Source organism: Polistes fuscatus, unplaced genomic scaffold (assembly GCF_010416935.1).
Source record: "Polistes fuscatus isolate 324 unplaced genomic scaffold, CU_Pfus_HIC Scaffold16, whole genome shotgun sequence".
Taxonomy (NCBI): Eukaryota; Metazoa; Arthropoda; class Insecta; order Hymenoptera; family Vespidae; genus Polistes; species Polistes fuscatus.
Genome location: NW_025113064.1, coordinates 3,140,239 through 3,161,550, shown reverse-complemented (window position 1 = coordinate 3,161,550; position 21,312 = coordinate 3,140,239). Strand labels below are relative to the sequence as shown.

The 21,312-nt window shown below is 29.1% G+C and overlaps 1 protein-coding gene across 3 annotated transcripts; it reads left to right on the top strand.

Annotated features, from left to right (window-relative positions):
* The first annotated feature begins 57 nt into the window (after positions 1 to 57).
* On the top strand, positions 58 to 19,835 carry LOC122514897. Of its 3 annotated transcripts, XM_043632022.1 has the most exons (9): positions 58 to 237; positions 463 to 550; positions 10,784 to 11,056; positions 15,085 to 15,351; positions 16,661 to 16,959; positions 17,077 to 17,384; positions 17,475 to 17,658; positions 17,724 to 17,902; positions 18,909 to 19,835. In XM_043632022.1, the coding sequence occupies exons 3-9, from the start codon at positions 10,894 to 10,896 to the stop codon at positions 19,360 to 19,362; spliced, it is 1,854 nt and encodes a 617-aa protein (XP_043487957.1). In that variant the 5' UTR covers positions 58 to 237; positions 463 to 550; positions 10,784 to 10,893; the 3' UTR covers positions 19,363 to 19,835. The 3 variants fall into 3 exon arrangements, with proteins under 3 accessions (XP_043487957.1, XP_043487958.1, XP_043487959.1); XM_043632023.1 differs by lacking the exon at positions 463 to 550; XM_043632024.1 differs by having other exon boundaries at positions 58 to 550; positions 16,664 to 16,959.
* The last annotated feature ends 1,477 nt before the right edge of the window (positions 19,836 to 21,312 follow it).

The following is a 21,312-nucleotide window of genomic DNA, read 5'->3' as shown; positions in this document are numbered from 1 at the left end:
TGCGCAAGTATTCCGCGGTGGGGGTTCATGCGAGAACGTAATCCAGATCAACCAGTCCGGCTAGTCACTCGCGAGGGGAAGGGTTGTTCGTTGCGTTGCCTTGTTATCATACCCCCTCCATCAATTTCTTATTTGCACCGTTTCGATACACTAGCTTGTTCGTTAGCCTGCGTCCGGTAAAACCAGACGCAGGGTCAACAGATAAAATATATCTAATGCATAGTTTATGGTATTAAGGTGAGAAAGTGAATATCTTAGCTAAATTTGTAATATTGTAATTGTTTTTTTTTAATTAGAAAAATCACACAACAGACACAATATCAAAGTTGAAGTAGTACTTGCTGTGTTTAACGGTCTACCAATTTTATTTTACATTGAATTTGAGTATATATAGCATACTTATATATATATATATATATATATATATGTCGTTCGCGATATAAAATCAAAGTGTTCCTTTAGTTTTCTTTCGTTTCTCGTCTCACGCAAATGCGTACACTTGTGTGCCCTTTTTTGATGTGGAGGAAATGCTGACGCTGCAACATCTTTCGTAAGTAAAGGTTATTTTATCATCGTTAATGTTTTCCCATATTTCTATGATGGCTTTTTCAATTTTATTCTTTTTCTTGGTTTGAATATTTTTTATTTTATCTAAAGATAGAAATATCTTTCCTATTGTTTTTATTATTACTATTATTATTATTATTATTATTATCATCATCATTTTTGTTAGTTGTGTATACATTTTTATAGGAATAATGTAATATACGAAAAGATTAATTTATACAATTATTAATTTATTATTGTAATATATAAATTAATTGTTAAAATATAAATTTATTCGTATAAAAATATTGTATTTTGTTAGTTTTGTTGTAAAATTGATTATCTCAGAAGTTTCTAATGAAAATACACAATGGCGCCAATTATGATTTATCGAATTTTTTTAATACCTTTTTCTCAGTACAATTACAATTGAAATGATATATAAAATTGTTAAATATTATTTATATTATTTTTATATATATTAATTTTTAAGTATATTATTATTAATGAAATATTTCGTTCTATATTTTAATTGAATAAAATTAAGCACGCGCGACACATAAAACACATTTGTATTTAACAACGTGAAACATTATTCTTCAATTAAGTATGAATATGCGTATTTGTTACGTCAAAATTGATCTCAATTGGTTGCAATTGGTTAGAGTGTGATGAAACTTTTAAACGAAGTGGTCATCGATATTTAAGTTAATTTGAAAAAGTAATACTATTTAGAGGTTTTTTTCAATTCAATGATGAAATATAATTAACATAAATAAATACTTTAATTAATTTAAACATTGATATAATATTAAAAATTTCATTCGCGTTCAATGCTCCTTGCTGTTTTCTTCATTGATTTTGTCCATCTAGTTAGATTCAAGGTCGAATACAGAATATACCATCAACGACACACACGTTCCTTCTACATACGCATTTATGTATTCATGTTTTGCTACTGTGTGTGTGTGTGTGTTTTTTTTTTAGCATACTTCAATATACTTTTTGTATAATTGAGATTTTGTATTGAGGAGAATGAATGAATTTTGAGAGAAGTTGAAAAGTTAGTTTATGCTTCACCACGATACCGTTAACCTCAATTTAACGTTGAATAATTTTACTCAAGTGTTTACAGTAATTTGCTATAATGAAGTTAAATATTAGATGTAATAATTAATTCGGTGCCCTTTAAATATACACACACATACACACACATACAAAAATTTAATATTTATTATTCTTCAAAATAGTTTTCATTATTTTGAACGATTTTGATCGAACTTTTAGGTAACTGCCAAAATATTTGACGAAAAAAACATGGCGATTTTGATGAAATGAATTTAATATCAGGGCACCGAATTAATTGCTACACCAAATACATTGTTGAGTTATAAAATACAATAGTTTTTACTATAGTAAGGGCGTATTATATCGACTTTTCTTAGTTTTTATTGTATATAAATTTAATTAATATTAAATTTTATTAATTTATTTATTTTATTAATTTTATTTATTTTATTAATCTTATTTATTTTATTAATTTATTATATACAAATTTTTAATTAATATTAAATTTTATTAATTTATTTATTTTATTATATATAATTTTATTTATTTTATTAATTTATTATATATAAATTTTTAATTAATATTAAATTTTATTAATTTATATTTATTTTATTAATTTATTTATATATTATATTTATATATATAAATGAAATGAAATAATTTTGAGAAATTATATTTAAAATATTAAAAATATTGATATTAATAGGAAAGCTTGTTTCTTTGGAATTCATAATAATAAGAAAAAAAATGTAGAAGCAAAGTAGGCAAGCTTTGTAAAGTTGCCCTTCGATCAATGAACCACATACACAACACACACGCACACGATTTCACCCTTTTTCACCCTCTTTTACCCCCCTTTCGTTGGCATCGCAGTCGAGTTCCGCGTGCAGGTCAACTCGTTCGTCTTCAACACGAGCTACTTAACAATTCCAGGGGTTGATGTACGTTAATTTAAATGAAATGACTTTCTGCAATTTGAGCATTTTTTTCCCAAATCAATCCTACATTCTTCTTCTTTATTTTATTTCATAATAAAAGAAGAATTTTCCCTTTGGACGTTGAATTCACATTCGTTTCGTTTCATTCGTCGAACAGATGACTCCATCGACGCGTGACTTTGCAAATTAAAGTCTTATAACGTTCCCATTGGCTGAACAATCGTCGCCAGCTGTTCGAACAATTTCACAGCAAATGTCGATTTTTAAATTAGTATGTCGTTTGTATACGTGTATAATAATTACTCGCTCAAACAAACAAACAAACAAACAAAACGAACACACGAAGTTTCAATTTGTTTCTTAGAATTTTCCATTTGTTTTATTCGAAGATCGAATGAAAAAGTTTCAATTTTTACTTACAAAATTTCATTCTGTTCAGTCAATTAATATGAAAAAGAAACGTTAAAAAAGGGGGGAAATTTGATTTCCGGTTAATAATATATTTGTATATTTTCAAACGGTATTACGGTTCGTTTAATCTCATATTAAAACATCGATTGCACAGGATTCCACCACGGTTTATGCTGTAAGACTATAACTGTAGATAAAAAAAAAAGAAGAAAAAAGAAGACTATTTCATTGGGCAGTTTGTATTCCCTGTCTTTATCTGCCTTTCTCTGTTCATATCTTTTATCTTTGACAGGAACGATAACCGCTTGACTCGGGTAGTCACTCGTGTCGAGTCTACAGCATCCTCTTAACTTTTCATTTATTTTCTTTCTATCTGAAACGCGAAGAAAAACGTTTTACGTACGTGCAACTTTGTTAAATAATTTCTTTTAGAAAATTCAAAATGGCGTCGCACCGAAATACGTCACGTAGTGTTGTTTTCATTGGTTCACTCGTAAAGCTTCAGTTTTATCATTAGTAAGGATCGTAATACTTGTTACTTGATTGATTATTATATTCAAGGACACTTGGAAAATACCATTTGTTCCTCTATTCATAGCATCATCCCAGACATCCTGGAAGCGCCGGAAGCGCGTCGCTACTCTCAAGGTCGTTCGGAGAGGAAAAGGAGACCGTGACATTTTCGATATCGTTTTTCACGCCTGGCCTTTTCCTAGCCCATCGAGCGAGAGTTTATATTCACCCCTCGGTTTCTCTTTACATCTATAAAGACGTAAAGCGTGTCGAATATAACACTTCTCTTACGTCATTGGACATTTACAATCAAGGTCATTTGAGAATTTTTATTGATGATTTTAATAATTCAATAATATCTCGCAATTCTTACAAACGATCGAATGATTTTTAATCTCGGTGATGTTAGTGTTGTATCGTCTTATGCAGTTTATTTACGACACGTGAAAATCTTACGTAAGAAATTTCATGTTCAACGTTATCGTGTTCCGTCTCGTCAAAAGACTTTTTTTTTAATCGTTTTGTTCATAACATAACGGCACCTTATGTCGATTCAATGTCAAACGCATAGAAATAATTCTGTCCTTGCCGAAGATGCTCCTGATACATATCGATAATATTTATCGATTGTTCTATATTACTCCGATGCACTTACAATAGATGTTAAATCATCGCAAGATGATTGGTTATCATTCAAACGTAGTAATGGCGGCTACTATCTTCGATCGTGATTGGTTCATACAATTAAGCCACTTCATTTTTCCAATAAATTTCAATCGATACGATTGGCTAAGTTTATTTGGTTAACTTCAATGCGGAAATAGATTTGTTTCTTTTGCGAAAATGGGAAAGGGGAATTTCAACGAAATTTGATCATTATCAAAGATTACGAGAATAAGAAAAGTATATATATGGAAAAATAAGATTGTAAGATTGTTAACGAAAGATGGAAAGTAAGAGGAACAGAAATGGAAAATAAAATAAAGAAGCGTGCGATGAATGGGAAGCAACAAAACTACTCTTCCACATTCGATAGCAAACCTCGGACAAAACTTTCAGTCCCAACCGTTTCTGACGTGTCCGGCTGCTACAAACCGGAACTCACTGACAGCAAGTCGATATCGTAAAACGGCACGTGTGCTGCTACCTCTTTGTGCACTCAAGGTCAAGGTGATCCTTCAATTTCCATACCTAACCTTATCTATCCTTTTTCAATTTTCGGAGTGCTGGTGGTGGTGGTGGGGGGATTATTAACATTAAGAAGGGAAATACGTGTAGATGCTTCAAAAAATTCAATTTTTTTTTTATAAATCACTTGTAAAACTATTAAAAAATATAATCATAAAATTTCAAGTCAAAAATTCAAGTTGTTCAAAAGTTATAAGCTATTAAGTGAACGTCCGTCGTTCAAGTGTCATTCTCGAAACGACTTTTTTCGAAATTGTGTACACTCTAGCTTAAAAAGTTTTTGACCAATCATTTTGAAATTTGGAATACAGTTTCTTTATATAATTACGCTCTATTTGAACCTGAATCCTAAGCGATATCTTTGTTTAAAATATTTTTTTTATAATGAAAAATGTATGAAAAAATAGAAAAAAATCATGCTTTATGTTCACGCCACCCTAAAAAATACAAATTTTCATTTTTTCAAGGGAAATGAGGTTCTAATAGAAGATACACATATAAAAAAAGTAATTTTTCTTTGTAATTGATTTCTGATAAAAATTGTGACTTCCAAGGTGTACGCAAACTACTCAGTCGGGTGGAAACCTACAATTTGTTGACAGCTGATATCTCCGCTAGTTTTCGAGATAAATCTTGAAAAATTTCGGAAAATGTTCTTAAATATATGTGTAAAATGTCCTTATAATATTAATAAATAACATAAATTTTTAATACGTTAACAAAATTCGTGAAAATCATAATGAAAACATCGTTTTACACGTATTTCCCCCCTTAAGACACAATCATTGGAAATACTCTGACATTAGTATTTTCTTTTTTTCATTATAACCATTAATTGTTAAATATAACCATTTAATTAATAATTTCAAATAATAATAATTTCAAAATACGGCAATTTTTTGTTCAATCTTCTAATTTGTATTATGTACAAAAATAAACACACACACAAACACACACACAAACACACACATATTATTCATTTTTAATGTAAAAGAAAATATTTTCTTTACCATTCTATTGGGTAAAATTTTATTTTGTATTTAAACACTTAAAACGGACTGCTTTCTCACGAGATTTCTCGTGTTTCAATTGTTGAGACGTAAAAGAGACCGGCAACGAGAATTCTCGTTTTTATCTGTTTTCTGTTCTTCTTTTTCCGTGCTGTACTTTTGCATAAAGTAACTTGCTATCAAAAATATATAATTCGTGGAATTATTAACTTATTTTCAAAAAAATATCTTTATAATATATTAACCCTTTGCACTCGAGCGGCGCCGATACGGAAACAGGAACTCAAGAATAGCGGTCATCTTCAAGTATCTCAGCTGAGTGCACCTAGTGCACCACCTAAATTACTTAGGAAATGTGGAAATACAGCTGTACCGTGCTCTATACAATCACCCTCACCACCACAAATATCTAACCCTGTAACACCACCCTGTTGTTGAGTCACGTGTCACGATCAGGATAGAAGTAAATATTTCATCAATTTTTCTTTCTTTACCTAAACATTTATTTGATTTATCATTTGTAATCGATGATCTAGTTGTTCTTTGCGTGATTGATCAATACTAGTGTATTAGATGCTTCCAAATTGATCGTTTAATTATTCTATTTTAACCCTTTGCACTCGAGCGGCGCCGATACGGCGCCCGGCCGATTTCAAGTGTCAACTCAACCAAAACTAATTACAGAGTGTAGTATTTATCAAAGTTTGTTTTTTCTCGACATATAAATGAATAAACTGATGATATTTTATTATTTCTATACGCTTGTTTGTTTATAAATGTTTTTACAGTACCTGTAAAATATCTACTTAATTTGGTCGAAATCGTCTCGAGTTGCTGGTTCGAGCAAGCGAAAAAGGCCTCGAGTGCAAAGGGTTAAAAGCTACCAATATTGCAGAAGGTCCCTCCTATGGCTCTGGAATAGATGATACCAATTAAGTTGAAGAAAACAAATTTGAACTGTGTGAAAACTCATCTTTTTTTTTTATTTTGACTTAAACCACTTTCATAATTATGGGCACACACATATATATATTTTTAAAGCTTTCATTTGACCACTTACAATAGAAATTAATTTATATGGAAATGTAAATAAGTTTAATGTTAAATGGGACACGAATTAACCTAATTTATTTTTCAAACTAAATAAATGTAACCATTTCTTATCTTTAATTCTATACACTTTTCTCTAATAATTCTCAAGGTAACATTTATAACGTTTGAATTTTTACCCCATAAAAATAACGTTTATGTGAAACTAATATATAACGCCATTGTAGATGTATTACCCTCCCTCTCCTCCCCCCATTAAACTGCTGATTAATTCTTCGACAAGCTGTCACATAAATGTCAATCATTCGTTGTTCATAATGTGTTTACAACAACGTTCCTTCTACTCTTGATGTCACTTCAATCCTCTCCTCCCCCTTCCGCCCTTCTCTTTCCCTCCCCTTTACCCTTCTCCCTCCCTCCCTCCCCCTTCCCTCCCATTCTATTCATTCAGATACTCGATATTTCAAATAATGGCCAACGCGATTGACCTTTCACCTTGAATTCATTATTTTTCATAAAACAATCGTGTTAATTAAAAAAAGAAAATAAAAAAAAAAGGAAAAAAAAAAGAAAACAAAAGGTAGATTTTTATACGCGCGCATTTGTGCGACAGTTGAATAGATAGAAAAGATAAGGGAGTCCTATTTTCCATTCGAAATAATTCGGCCTTGCTGCTTTCGTAACGGTCTTTTCTTGAAAATGATAGAGTATTCAAAATTGCAGAAAGTAGAATAATATTATAAGTGTTGTATAATATTATACTAACTGTATATATATAGTATTAACCAAGAAAAAAATGAAATATTATATTATAATATTTATATTATACATATTTGTTGTGAAAACCATTGTAATTGATGTGGAAACCTTTGTAATTTTTGTGAAAACCTTTGTACAACACTTTGTACTTTTACAGTACCGGATAAGATGATTTTAAGTTTGTGAAAACCTTTGTAATTTTTGTAAAAACCTTTGTACAACACTTTGTACTTTTACAACACTGGATAAGATGATTTTAAGTTTGTGAAACCTTTGTAATTATTGTGAAAATCTTTGTGTAATACTTTGTACTTTTACAGCACTGCATAAGATGATTTTAAGTTTGTGAAAACCTTTGTAATTGTTGTAAAAACCTTTGTACAATACTTTGTACTTTTACAGCATTGAATAAGATGATTTTAAGTATAGGAATTTAATCGGAAAAAATATTCTTTTACAATATAAGATAGAGAAAGAAAGAAATTTGATGTGCGTTTGAAAATACTGAACGTTTTTTCTTATGATCCTTATTCATTCGTCATCATTCATTCATAATTTTTGTTAATAAATAAATGATTAAAAATAATTAAAATTAAAACATAAAGTTAGTTAAAGTTTATAACATTTAGATGTCTCTTAAAAATTATACAAAAATTTATACTTTATTATATAAAAATAACAATTTTTGTATTTTTATTTAAAAATAAATTATTTAAAAAACTCAAAAACCCCACACACACAATTATAAATTAAAATTATAATCATAAATTAAAATTGATGACTTCAATTTCTCAAATAAGACACTTGAAATGATTTATTCTTTATTTAATTACATTAATAATTTTTATATTTATAATAATTCAATTTAATTATTTAACTACATTTAATAAAAATATTAATAATAATTACAATACCAACACAAATAATAAAATTTGATGAAAATTTTAACTTTAAATGAAAAATTTATTTTCAATTTTTGACCCATCAACCAACATCAATTAATTATTCCTTAAATTGATTAAGATTAATTTTACCATTAATTCTTATAACTAAACAATATTGATTAAAAAAAATCTAAAAATTTATTATTTTTAATAATGATCAATAACTTTTTATTGAAAGAATTTAACATATTAAAAAAAAAATTTTTTTAGAGTAATTAATTTATTAACATTATTCTTTATAATTTTGTTTATAAATTTTTTAGGTATATTTCCTTACATTTTTATTCCATCAAGACACTTATCAATTACATTATCCCTATCTTTAAGACTATGATTAAGAATCATGGTGATAAGAATCATTTATACTTGATTTAAATATACTTTTAAATGTTTAGCTCATTTAGTTCCCTTAATGGTTTATACGTAGTTGCGAGGCTCAAAAAGGACGTCTTTTTATGAATTTTTGATGGTGTATTCTTTTAAGGGATAGATTAATGCAGGTATTGAACGAAGAAATAATAAAAATTTTGATTTTTGACAAAATGGCGTCTATTTGAAACAAATGTTTCGTTTTTGACTGAAATTTTCGCTCTAAATTGTTAAAACAAAATAGTAATAATTTTTTTAAATCTTATTCCTTGGTTCAATACTTGAGGAATACATCTAAAAAGATTGCGTAAAAATTTAAGACCGATCGGTTGAGCCAATTCTGAGAAATCGATGCCACCGTTTTTGAAAATACCGCTTTGAGAAAAACGCGTTTAAAATTTCACAAGTAGTTTACACACAGTTCAAATTTGTTTTCTTCAACTTAATTGGTATCATCTATTCCAGAGCCATAAGAGGGACCTTCTGCAATATTGGTAGCTTTTAACCCTTTGCACTCGAGGCCTTTTTCGCTTGTGCGAACCAGCAACTCGAGACGATTTTTTCGGCCAAATTAAGTAGACATTTTACAGGTACTTTAAAAACATTTATAAACAAACAAGCGTATAAAAATAATAAAATATCATCAGTTTATTCATTTATATGTCGAGAAAAAACAAACTTTGATAAATACTACACTCTGTAATTAGTTTTGGTTGAGTTGACACTTGAAATCGGCCGGGCGCCGTATCGGCGCCGCTCGAGTGCAAAGGGTTAAAATAGAATAATTAAACGATCAATTTGGAAGCATCTAATACACTAGTATTGATCAATCACGCAAAGAACAACTAGATCATCGATTACAAATGATAAATCAAATAAATGTTTAGGTAAAGAAAGAAAAATTGATGAAATATTTACTTCTATCCTGATCGTGACACGTGACTCAACAACAGGGTGGTGTTACAGGGTTAGATATTTGTGATGGCGAGGGTGATTGTATAGAGCACGGTACAGCTGTATTTCCACATTTCCTAAGTAATCTAGGTGGTGCACTAGGTGCACTCAGCTGAGATACTTGAAGATGACCGCTGTTCTTGAGTTCCTGTTTCCGGTCCAAGACAGTCTCGCTTTTCACGTAAAATTCTTTTGCGGTGCCTACTGAAAATCCTAATGCACTCATAAAGTACAATAATGATTTTGTACCTTCATTAAAAATTCCAGCTGCAATGTAAGCTGCTATTTCAACAACTTTATGTTCCATTCAGATTCCGTCACCCGAAACTGTTAATTCTTCATTATTTTCATCAGCTATTTTCATCATATTTTTCAGCAGTCGCTTTTTTTTTCCTCGGTACAGGCTTTTTCAAACAGTTTTTCAGCTGCTACTTTCACACAAGAGTGAATGTTGTCAATAATCAAATCATAAGTGTTTTGCGTTAAAAAAGCAGGCATGTCCATCAAGTCACAAAATTTAGCTGCGTTTTTTAATCCTAGTCCCAGAATTCTCATCACAAATATAAATCGTCTGTTTATTTCGTAAGAATGTTTCGCAAAAGGACTATAGAGTTCATAACACGATTTTCACACTTATCACAAACTACAACGATTTTAAAACCAAGTTTACGGGGAGAAGCAGTTTCAAATTTTATTTTTTCGTCAGAAGAGTTACATTTCACATAATCATACTTATCGCGGAAAATACAGTAATAAAATTACTGTATAGAATACTCCTGTTCCTCTTATAACATATTTATAGTTTTAATTGAAACAATTAGAGCAATTATTCGACTTTCAGCTAATATAATTGCTGGGAGACATTTACTTTTATGCTTATTAGGATCTTATAGATCTCTAATCAATTTAAATTTAATTTTCCTAGTATACTTTACATTAAATTATATTATTTACTTCTTTTATCTATTATTATTAATTAATTATCATTAATTAATTGATCAATTATTATCTGCGTTGTGTTATAATGTTACAGAATACGAAGGATCAACCAAAAATGATGGGGTCGAAGAGACGACGTATCAGAATAAGACGAGGACCGCTAACCTAATCAATTTATTATAGCGCGTCGAGTAGAAAAATAAAATGATGACCGCCATGGCCAGGTTGCCTTGTAAGCAATCCTCGCCCTCGCAACAGCAAAGAGTAAATAATTTTGGAAATAGTCGTAATACTTATTGGGATATGCAAGCTAGGCATCCAACGCCACCTTACGTTAGAAATCATCATCGGCATGTTGATCACACAGGTAGTTGATTTATAAATATATTTAACAAAATTATTCATTCCATTCTTTTTTTTTTTTTTTAGATTTAATATTACACCTAATTATGTTTTTACACGATAGATACGTTCCCGGATGAATAAAAAGAAATCAAAAAAGAAATTCGTTTGAAAGAATATAATGCATCTATGGGAAAAATAGAAGATTCATTCCAGTCCTAAGAAATCAGCAGAAATAATACAATAAATCATGAATTGTTTTCATGTTAGGATATTAAACATTTGATTTCATAATGATTGCACCTGTATCATACGAAGTAAATTATCATTTGTAAGGAAACAAATTCATGAAGATAAAAAATAAGGCAAGATAAATAGGAATTACGTAGAAAAAAATTTGATTCATTGTCAAGTTTCAATCCGCGTTATCTCGCAAACGGCTGAATAGATACGTCATGTTTAAAAGCACAATGAATATACTTATGGACTACTACAAGTGTGCAAAATTTGAAAATGTGCTTCACTGACCCTGTGACTTCTTCCAACATGAAATATTTTGGTTACATTTGGCCCGGCCAATTTACAACGTTTCTGAAACGATTGTTGTAGACTAAGGGGTTAATAAAACAAAGGTTTTCAACTTTACCAAATTATAACTTACCATTTATAGTAAAGCAAAATTAAAAATTTACAGTAAAGCAAAATTGACTTCTTAGAATTTGGGCCGATCGTGTTAAATCAAAATAAGAATCGTATAAAAATATAATTCAATTTTTTTTCCTTAATTCGTGTTAAATCAAAATCGTGTAAATGAAGTTTGTGTAAAAACAGAATTAGGTGTATATATAATATTTTATATTTAATCAAGAAATTATGTGAATTATATACAGAACGTTTAAATATTATTTATACAGTACATGGAATATCATTCACTACTGTAATAATTGTTTAAAAATGTCTTACAATAATTAATACAGGTAATCCTTCTGCAACACAAAATAAGAGTCGTGTAAAAATAGAATTCAATTTTTTTTCCCTAATTCGTGTTAAATCAAAATCGTGTAAATGAAGTTTGTGTAAAAACAGAATTAGGTGTATATATAATATTTTATATTTAATCAAGAAATTATGTGAATTATATACAGGACGTTTAAATATTATTTATACAGTACATGGAATATCATACACTACTGTAATAATCGTTTAAAAATGTCTTACAATAATTAATACAGGTAATCCTCCTGCTACACAGCATCCTATGACACGGTTTTGCTATAATATGATTCATAAATTGTTGTGAAAACTTTTGTACAACACTGATGATGTTGATGAGATGATTTTGTTTAACATATTTAAAAATTAAATTATTTGAAGGAATAATGAAGTCTGAGTCTCATATAACACGGTTTCACACAACACATCATTTTCTAGGAACCTATCTACCGTGTTATACAAGGGTTACCTGTATAAAAATGATTCAATATTTATACAGTAAATAAAACATACAATAATAACAGTTAAAATAAGTTTTAGTAAACGTAAGTCAAATAATCAATCGTTTTTAAGATATAAACATTTTTTTAATTTAGTATTATAATTGACGACTTAATATTAATTTTTAAATTTACAAAAAGTGTTTCTCTCTAATATGTTCTTCTTCCATTTCTATACTTTCATATTTCTATTTTCTTTTTACAGCGTTAAAAATTCCATAGATTCTATCGGATAATTAAACAAACATTGTAAATTTGGTTTCTTAACGATTTCGTTTCTTCTAAGTCATTTATTGACGAATGATATAAAAGAAAGAAATTCGAAGGACTGAAATTAGGCGATCAAAGGGCCCACACAACTGGCCTACCTCATTGCCAATCCATCTTTGATTGAAAATAATGTTTAATACTAAACCAATCAATATTTTTCATGTATACCTATTACTACCATGAAATTTAAAAAATAAAAACATATAACTCAATACAAAATAAGATTTTAATCAATTGGATAGTAAACAATATATTTTCTTTTATTTATAAATGAATAATGTACATTTTATGCATTTTTATCGCATTTTTTTTTTACAAATTACTAGATGCGGTCATTTGTTGACTGTGCGTGGGTGGGTTTAGTATTAAATGCTTGAAGAACCCATTAAATCAATCATGATACTAACGGTTGAACTTTTGACCTATGTTTATAATTGTTACTAAGACCTTTTGTACTCATTGTCAGTATAATATGTTCTATTTACTGTAAAAATATTGAATAGTTTTTTTTATTATTTTTTTAACACCTTGTATACATACAGTGAGTAACTTAAAACAATCAACATTTTCTTACAATACAATATATCCAAATTTTAGGATTATTCAACTTTGAAATTCATATAAATTTGATTACAAAAGAGTATTTTATCAAAAGAAAAGTAAAATTGGACATAAGTAATAAGAAAATTAGTCTAATCGTCTGAATAATATTATAAAATTCAAAAGAAAAGCTTAATAATGTACAAATAAGAAAAATGATAATTGTATTTGTATTATTTCTTGTGTTTGATACCAATTGTTTATCATTTAAGTAAAAAAACAATTCTCTAACGAGATCAAATGTTTTTCTACAATCACATTTATATCCATTTGAAGGCTTAATTATCCTAAAATATGTTTATGTATTCAAGAATTTGATAACAAATACGAATTACACATGTAATTCACTGTATGTATTTACATGTACACAGATGCACGTACAAACGAGGAAAGAAACGTTTCTGTATTAGAGTGAAAGCTATTACATGTCTCTGATTTGCGGTAGCAACAGAGCACTAGTAGTAATAGTCAGAAAAAGACTTCTCCTTTTGACATATTCCATTTGTATATACAGGGTGTCCCATTACTAATAGCACCAACAAGCAGTGACTGATTTTACATGAAAAATAAAGTTGAAAATGAAGAATACAATTTGTTCATAAATTATTATAATAAATCATAAATTATTCTAAAATCATAAAAAATCATAAATTATTATAATAATTAATATATAAAAATATAATTAAATAATAAATCATTTTCGATAAATATAAGTTTGAAAATTAGTCGAGTAGATCATGCACTTAATCGAGCTTGCAACACTAGAAATTAAAAAATCTTCATCGATAAGCGTAAAAGTAAAATTTATACAAAATATTTGATCATATTAACGATATTTATAAACATATTAAAAATTATAATATAAAAATTTTATTTCGAAATCCACTGAATTGAATTTTAATTAGATCAAGTGCATGCGTACTCGACAAGTTTTCAAACATATTTTTCTGAACAAACCAAAACCTCGTACGAAACAAATTTAATTATACATTTTTTTCCCCCAATTTTTCATATAGAATCAACTACTGTCTAATTGTGTCACCAATTACGGGACACCCTGTATATAAACACGAAGGGAAGAAAAAAGATATGCTTAAGATAACACCAGACACATCTGTTCATTCTTTCCAATCAAAACGAAAGAAATAGATGACTTTGTTGTGTTGGTATATTTTCTTTTCAAGTTTAGTCTAGCATAACGGTATCTTTTTTTCTTTTTTTTTTTTAAATGTTAATACTATTATTGTTCAACTGTTTCACCCTAGGAAAGATTCTTTTGTAAAAGTATTATTTTTTTTTTTGAGTGTGTGCGTGAAAATACGGCAGACTAGTTTTTGTCTTGACCCTTTGAAGATTCTTCTTTGCCAAGATGTTCTTCGGCAAGAGTAGTGAATTCGCTTATCCGAAATCTCATAAAACCTGTTTTGTGACTAACTCTTAACGTTCTGTTACGTAGTTTGGAAGGAACACTTTTTCTTTTTTTTTTTTTTTATTTTATTCTTATATGTATTATTATCTAAAGATTTTATATTAGAAATCGTTTCTTTACATCATCGAGATAATTAACGTCCGTTATTTCATCTAATCGTTATCTTACTTTTCATATTTTCAGCGGAAACGAAATTACTTAAGAAATTGATGATGATAATAATGATGATGATTAGGAAGATAACGTAATTATTATTCGTAGGAAAACGTAAAAGTGCGGTGGAATTATTACAAGAAACAAAAGCATTTTACGTGAAAAGCGAGACTGTCTTGGACCGGAAACAGGAACTCAAGAACAGCGGTCATCTTCAAGTATCTCAGCTGAGTGCACCTAGTGCACCACCTAGATTACTTAGGAAATGTGGAAATACAGCTGTACCGTGCTCTATACAATCACCCTCGCCATCACAAATATCCAACCCTGTAACACCACCCTGTTGTTGGGCCACGTGTCACGATCAGGATAGAAGTAAATATTTCATCAATTTTTCTTTCTTTACCTAAACATTTATTTGATTTATCATTTGTAATCGATGATCTAGTTGTTCTTTGCGTGATTGATCAATACTAGTGTATTAGATGCTTTCAAATTGATCGTTTAATTATTCTATTTTAACCCTTTGCACTCGAGCGGCGCCGATACAGCGCCCGGCCGATTTCAAGTGTCAACTCAACCAAAACTAATTACAGAGTGTAGTATTTATCAAAGTTTGTTTTTTCTCGACATATAAATGAATAAACTGATGATATTTTATTATTTCTATACGCTTGTTTGTTTATAAATATTTTTAAAGTACCTGTAAAATGTCTACTTAATTTGGCCGAAAAAATCGTCTCGAGTTGCTGGTTCGCACAAGTGAAAAAGGCCTCGAGTGCAAAGGGTTAAATGATAATATTTGTTAATTGTGTTTATTGTATGTAATATGCATATTAGATTAAGGAGGGAAATACGTGTAAAATGATGTTTTCATTGTGATTTTCATGAATTTTTTTAACGTATTAAAATTTTATGTTATTTATTAATATTATAAGGTCATTTTACACATATATTTAAGAACATTTTCCGAAATTTTTCAAGATTTATCATCGAAAACTAGCGGAGATATCAGCTGTCAACAAATTGTAGGTTTTCATCCGACTGAGCAGTTTGTGTACATCTTGGAAGCTACAATTTTGATTAGAAATCAATTACAAAGAAAAATTACTTTTTTATATTTGTATCTTCTATTTGAACCTCATTTGCCTAGAAAAAATGAAAATTTGTATTTTTTAGAGAGGTGTGAACATAAAGCATGATTTTTTTCTACTTTTTCATATATTTTTCATTATAAAAAAAATACTTTAAACAAAGATATCGCTTAGGATTCAGGTTCAAATAGAGCGTTATTATATAAAGAAAGTATATTCCAAATTTCAAAATGATTGGTCAAAAACTTTTTAAGCTAGAGTGTACACAATTTCGAAAAAAGTCGTTTCGAGAATGACACTTGAACGACAGACGCTCACTTAATAGCTTATAACATTTGAACAACTTGGATTTTTTACTTGAAATTTTATGAGTATATTTTTTAATAGTTTTACAATCGATTTATAAAAAAAAATTGAATTTTTTGAAGCATCTACACGTATTTCCCCTTCTTAATCAATAATATTGTTTCCAAGGTTTAAATAATTTCGAGATGTTAAAGAATCATGTTGATCCTATTGATATGATAATATATTTTGTTTATCGTATTCTACAGTTATAATAAGAGCTTATTGCTGATGATATTTATCAGCAGATGGGATTTTGAGTCCTCAACAAACACTGCCACCCGCGCTGCCACCAAAGAGCCCACGCTTAGTCCCTGTTCCGCAGCGGCGCACTATTTCAGGGCCACCGAGTGCTACGAGCGGGGATCAATTGCAGACAAAATTACGGAGATTACTCAACACTGATAGCAAGGAGAACGTCTTCTTCCCGGAAAGCCCAACACAGGCTTGTCTTCAAACGACGAACGGTCCCGCACGCGAAGAAAAGTTCAGATATTCACCTGGGAGTTTATCACCTGGCTGCCGAGACGATGATCGTGCATCGGTAAAGAAGATTTCAAGATTTTATTCGCAATATACATTTATTAGAATTATTTGAACATTTGTAAATAATTGATTTGATCAATTGTAAGATCATTCATTCGAATGTTATATTTTTCAGCATTGCACACCACCAGACGTTCGGTTCAAATTTGGTCGAAGTAATTCACATTCTCATACGTCTGGTCCAGCCAGTAGAAAATCTAATACTTCCCCATCAGCAGAGAACACGATTTGTCATAAATCTTTGCCCGACCTTCATACCAGTACACATCGTCGAGCTTCTTTATCACCTCGTACCTCGACCAAATCATCTGCCAAACAACAACCTGCTGGACATCATCACGGAATCAACAATTGTTTAGATTGCGAGACCAGCTCGGATTATTCCGAACATAGTTTCAAACGTGACGCTATTTGTTATCGCAGGTATTATCAAATTATTACCTAAAGAAAAGAAAACAAAAGATAAAGGGATTCATTAGAATTAGAAAAATGTTTATTATCAAACATATTTAGTACGCGTCACATCAGACGATCGTTAGGCTCTGGTGGTGGAGATGCCAGTAGTGTTCTATCTTCCGGTGGCAGAACACAAAAATCCTCTGGCTCGAGTAAATTAAGCCATGGAGCTACTGCGAGAGATTCTGGTGGATCCTCTGGACATTATACTCATCGTAGCGAACCACCTCCAAGGTTACAGGTATTCAACGACTCTTATATTTATTATGACTAATTTTTCATTAACGCTAATGTTTCTATTCGTAGGATTATTGGACTCATATACGTAGAGACAGTGGTGCATCGACTCAACATTCAACCGATAAAAACCGTTCAAGAAAGGGTAGTTACGCTAGTGGCACACCACCTTCCGTTGTGAGACATTACAGTCCTGATACTGAAAGCAGTGAAAGCCAAACCGATTACAGTCCTACTTTCAATTCAAGGTACTTCATTCTTTATTCTAGTATTAGAAATTATACAATGCTAAACAAAAGTATAAGACACTTTATACAAGATGAGTCAAAAGAAACCAGACACCTGAATATTTCTATTAGATTTGAAAACACGAAGTATGGTTACATCGGAATTAGAATGGCTTCAAAGGACGGATATGGTCATCGTAATGTCATTGTTCTTCTTTTTAATCTTTTCAAGGTCACCAATGGTTGTTTTCTTTTTCTAAATGGAATTGCATTTTTTTTTTCTTATGCGTAATTTTAGCTGACATTTAGATAAGTTTAATAATGTAATATAATATGAACTTCAAATGACCTTTAACCCAGAAATATGGAATAAATCAAATTCAACGTGTAAGGTTTATTTTACTTATTTTTGTTATGCTAAATATTTAAAATGATTCTCTTGAGTTGCGGTACATTTAAATGTATTTTTGGTTTTCTTGAAATCCGTGATGCAAATATTTAGAGTAATTTGTTTAAGAGTGTTTATTTAAATGGAAGACAATTTAAAAATGTTAACGAACTAAAATAATGTATTTTATTGAAACGTGTAATGCATTAGCACAAAAAAATATTGAAAAACTATATAAATCGATACGAAAACGATTGTTAGATGCAATAAAACGAAAAAGTGATCTCGCTGAATATTAATATAACATTTCAAGAAACATTTCTATGAAAGGAATATTGTAATATTGCTTTATACTCTTATCCAATCAAATTTTGATTATTTTAACATTTTTCTCTGCAACTTCAGCACTATATATTTCCTTTTAATTCAAGATTTTTTGTTTAATATTCTAAAAGTTATATATAACATATAAAATGTATAAAATGAATTTTTACTTCATCCAAATATTATGATACATCGAAAAATATAAAGTGTTTTATACTTTTGTCTTAGTACTGTATCTTATATTTATTACATTTATATTATATTTAATTTTATTCTTCGCAAAGGTTCAACGAATAATATTTATTTTCCCGATAGATTCTCAGATGGTTGGAAGGAAGGACGCGGTAGGCCAATTTTGAGATCTAAATCTGATATAAGTGATCGTTATTGGAGACAAGATAATGGTAGAACGAGCAAATTATCAGCACGCGCACCACGTTCTGTGACACAGTTGGAAAATTTCTTTGATCGTTTGGGTTTAGATTCAGATCATTTTCAACTTATCACTGAACCTGATTCCAAATCTTCCTCGCCTGTATTCTTCGATAGTGTTAGCTCGGTTGACTCAGCGTTAGGTCTTTATTCATGGATTGGAAATAATCAGGCAAATCAGGGTAGTAGTCAATGGCAGAATAATAATTGTAGCATTGGCATGGGTAATGACGATTCTAATCAAAGAGTTAACGATCCACCAAGTATCGTTGAAAGGAATGCTCGAATTATTAAATGGCTTTGCCAATGTCGCAAGGTACAGTTTGGTTACAGTTAAATACTTTCATGATTCGCTTACTAAATTATCATATTTTTCAAAGACTTTCTTCATTTTTAGATACAATCATATGTTTTTTCTCTTGATGTTTTATTAATTATTACAATGTTCCTTTTCTATTGTTAAAAAAATTATTTTTCTTTTTTTTATAGATTTGTTTTAAATTGTACGCCTTCACATATCAATTTGTTTTTTGTTTTATATTATTTTTTTTGTAAACAAAAGTTGTGCCATTAGCGATCCGTTATTTATTCAATTATTACTTTCTCATTTTTTAATTCGTTGTTTCAATTTAATTATATTTTATATGATATTTTACAATTACTAATTAGTAAAAAGTCAAGTAGAGAAAACGGGCGGAAGTATAAATTAATTATGATGAGTCTTACTTCGCAACAGTTATTTTCTGTTGGTAAAGTCCTTATCGAAGAAATTGCGGTTACTATTTTGTAAGTAATAGAAATGAGATCTAAGAAAATGAATTTTTTGATTCATTTTTTTTCTATGTATATATTTGAAGAGTTTAATTGATATGTTTTTTCTTTTTTACTTCATACACACGCACATATCATTATATATACATACATACACACATACATGTATATGTGTGTATGCATGCATCGTTTTGTGCGTGTAATATTTCTTTTCATTACGAGAAGTTCTTTCTTTAAAATATACAAATTCGTTATAGTTTTTTAGCGTTATTAATCTTGTAATGAGTCTATGATATGTTATGAGAGTGTTTTTCCTCATATATATCGAAAGAAAACTTAAATCTAATTACGCAAATATAAAAAGCATAATTAGTGTGATCCATTCAGTTACACGTTGTTTGTTACAAAATTAAAAGATTATTGCTCGATTCTAAGGGGGAAAAAAAAAAGAGAAAAAAAAGAAAAAAGAAAAAAGGGATAAAAGAAGCTTGAATGAAATAAATTTATGTTAAATTTATTATTATAGGATCAATGCACGATGGATAAATTTGAAAGAAAACAAATTTTGTTTTAAATATATTGCCTTATTTCTTGCTGATTTTTTATGTGTATTTCACATATGTTTAAGAGAATCAATCTTTAAGAATATTAAGTAAATTTATATTAAAAAGAAGAAAAATGTTTTTGAACCTTTTGAGCTCTAAATATTTATCATCGAAGTTTTTCGTATGTACGGAATACTTTCTCGTTAGAGTGTGAATTTTATTGATTGAATATATCGGGTTCAACTAACGATAAATTGTTATTATGGTAATTCTTTTATTATATCAAATTAAATAATGAATAAACGTTATTTTTGAGCATTCATTATTTATTAGAAACGGTTAAATTTACAAAATACTTTAATTTGAGAATAAGATATAAAATCTTAACTCAATAAATATAACAAATAATAAGAAAAAAAAAATTATGAACTTATATTTTAAACAACAATATATTTATTTTTAAATCGATTGATTTATTTTTCGCAAAAGACATCATTTTTATATACACAGGTAAAAAGTTGCACTATTGTAGAGGGGGGAATTTAATATTTAAAAGAATTTTTCCTTAAGGTCATTTCTTTTTATGAAATTTAAAGGTCAATTTTGTTTTTTGGAATTAAATATCCTAATTTGAAAGAGTATTAATTTTCACTTAGAACAAATATTAAATATTATTTATCCTTAAGCTATTAATTAACGAAATATTAACAAAAATTTCAATTAATTGGAACATATTTTAACGGAACAAAAATATTCAACTGTTTATAAGGAAAATATTACTAATTTTATTTATAAATGTATCCTTAAATGTTCGTTCAATAATGTGAAATCAATATAATTTGTTGTCCCGCACATTATGTACAACAGACGAGAAAAGTTTTATAAGAAAAATTTTCTAATTGTTGAATTATCTGCCTCGTTCATCGTTAAATTGAATTTGTTACAATTGGATTATTTTTTCTAGGGTAGAG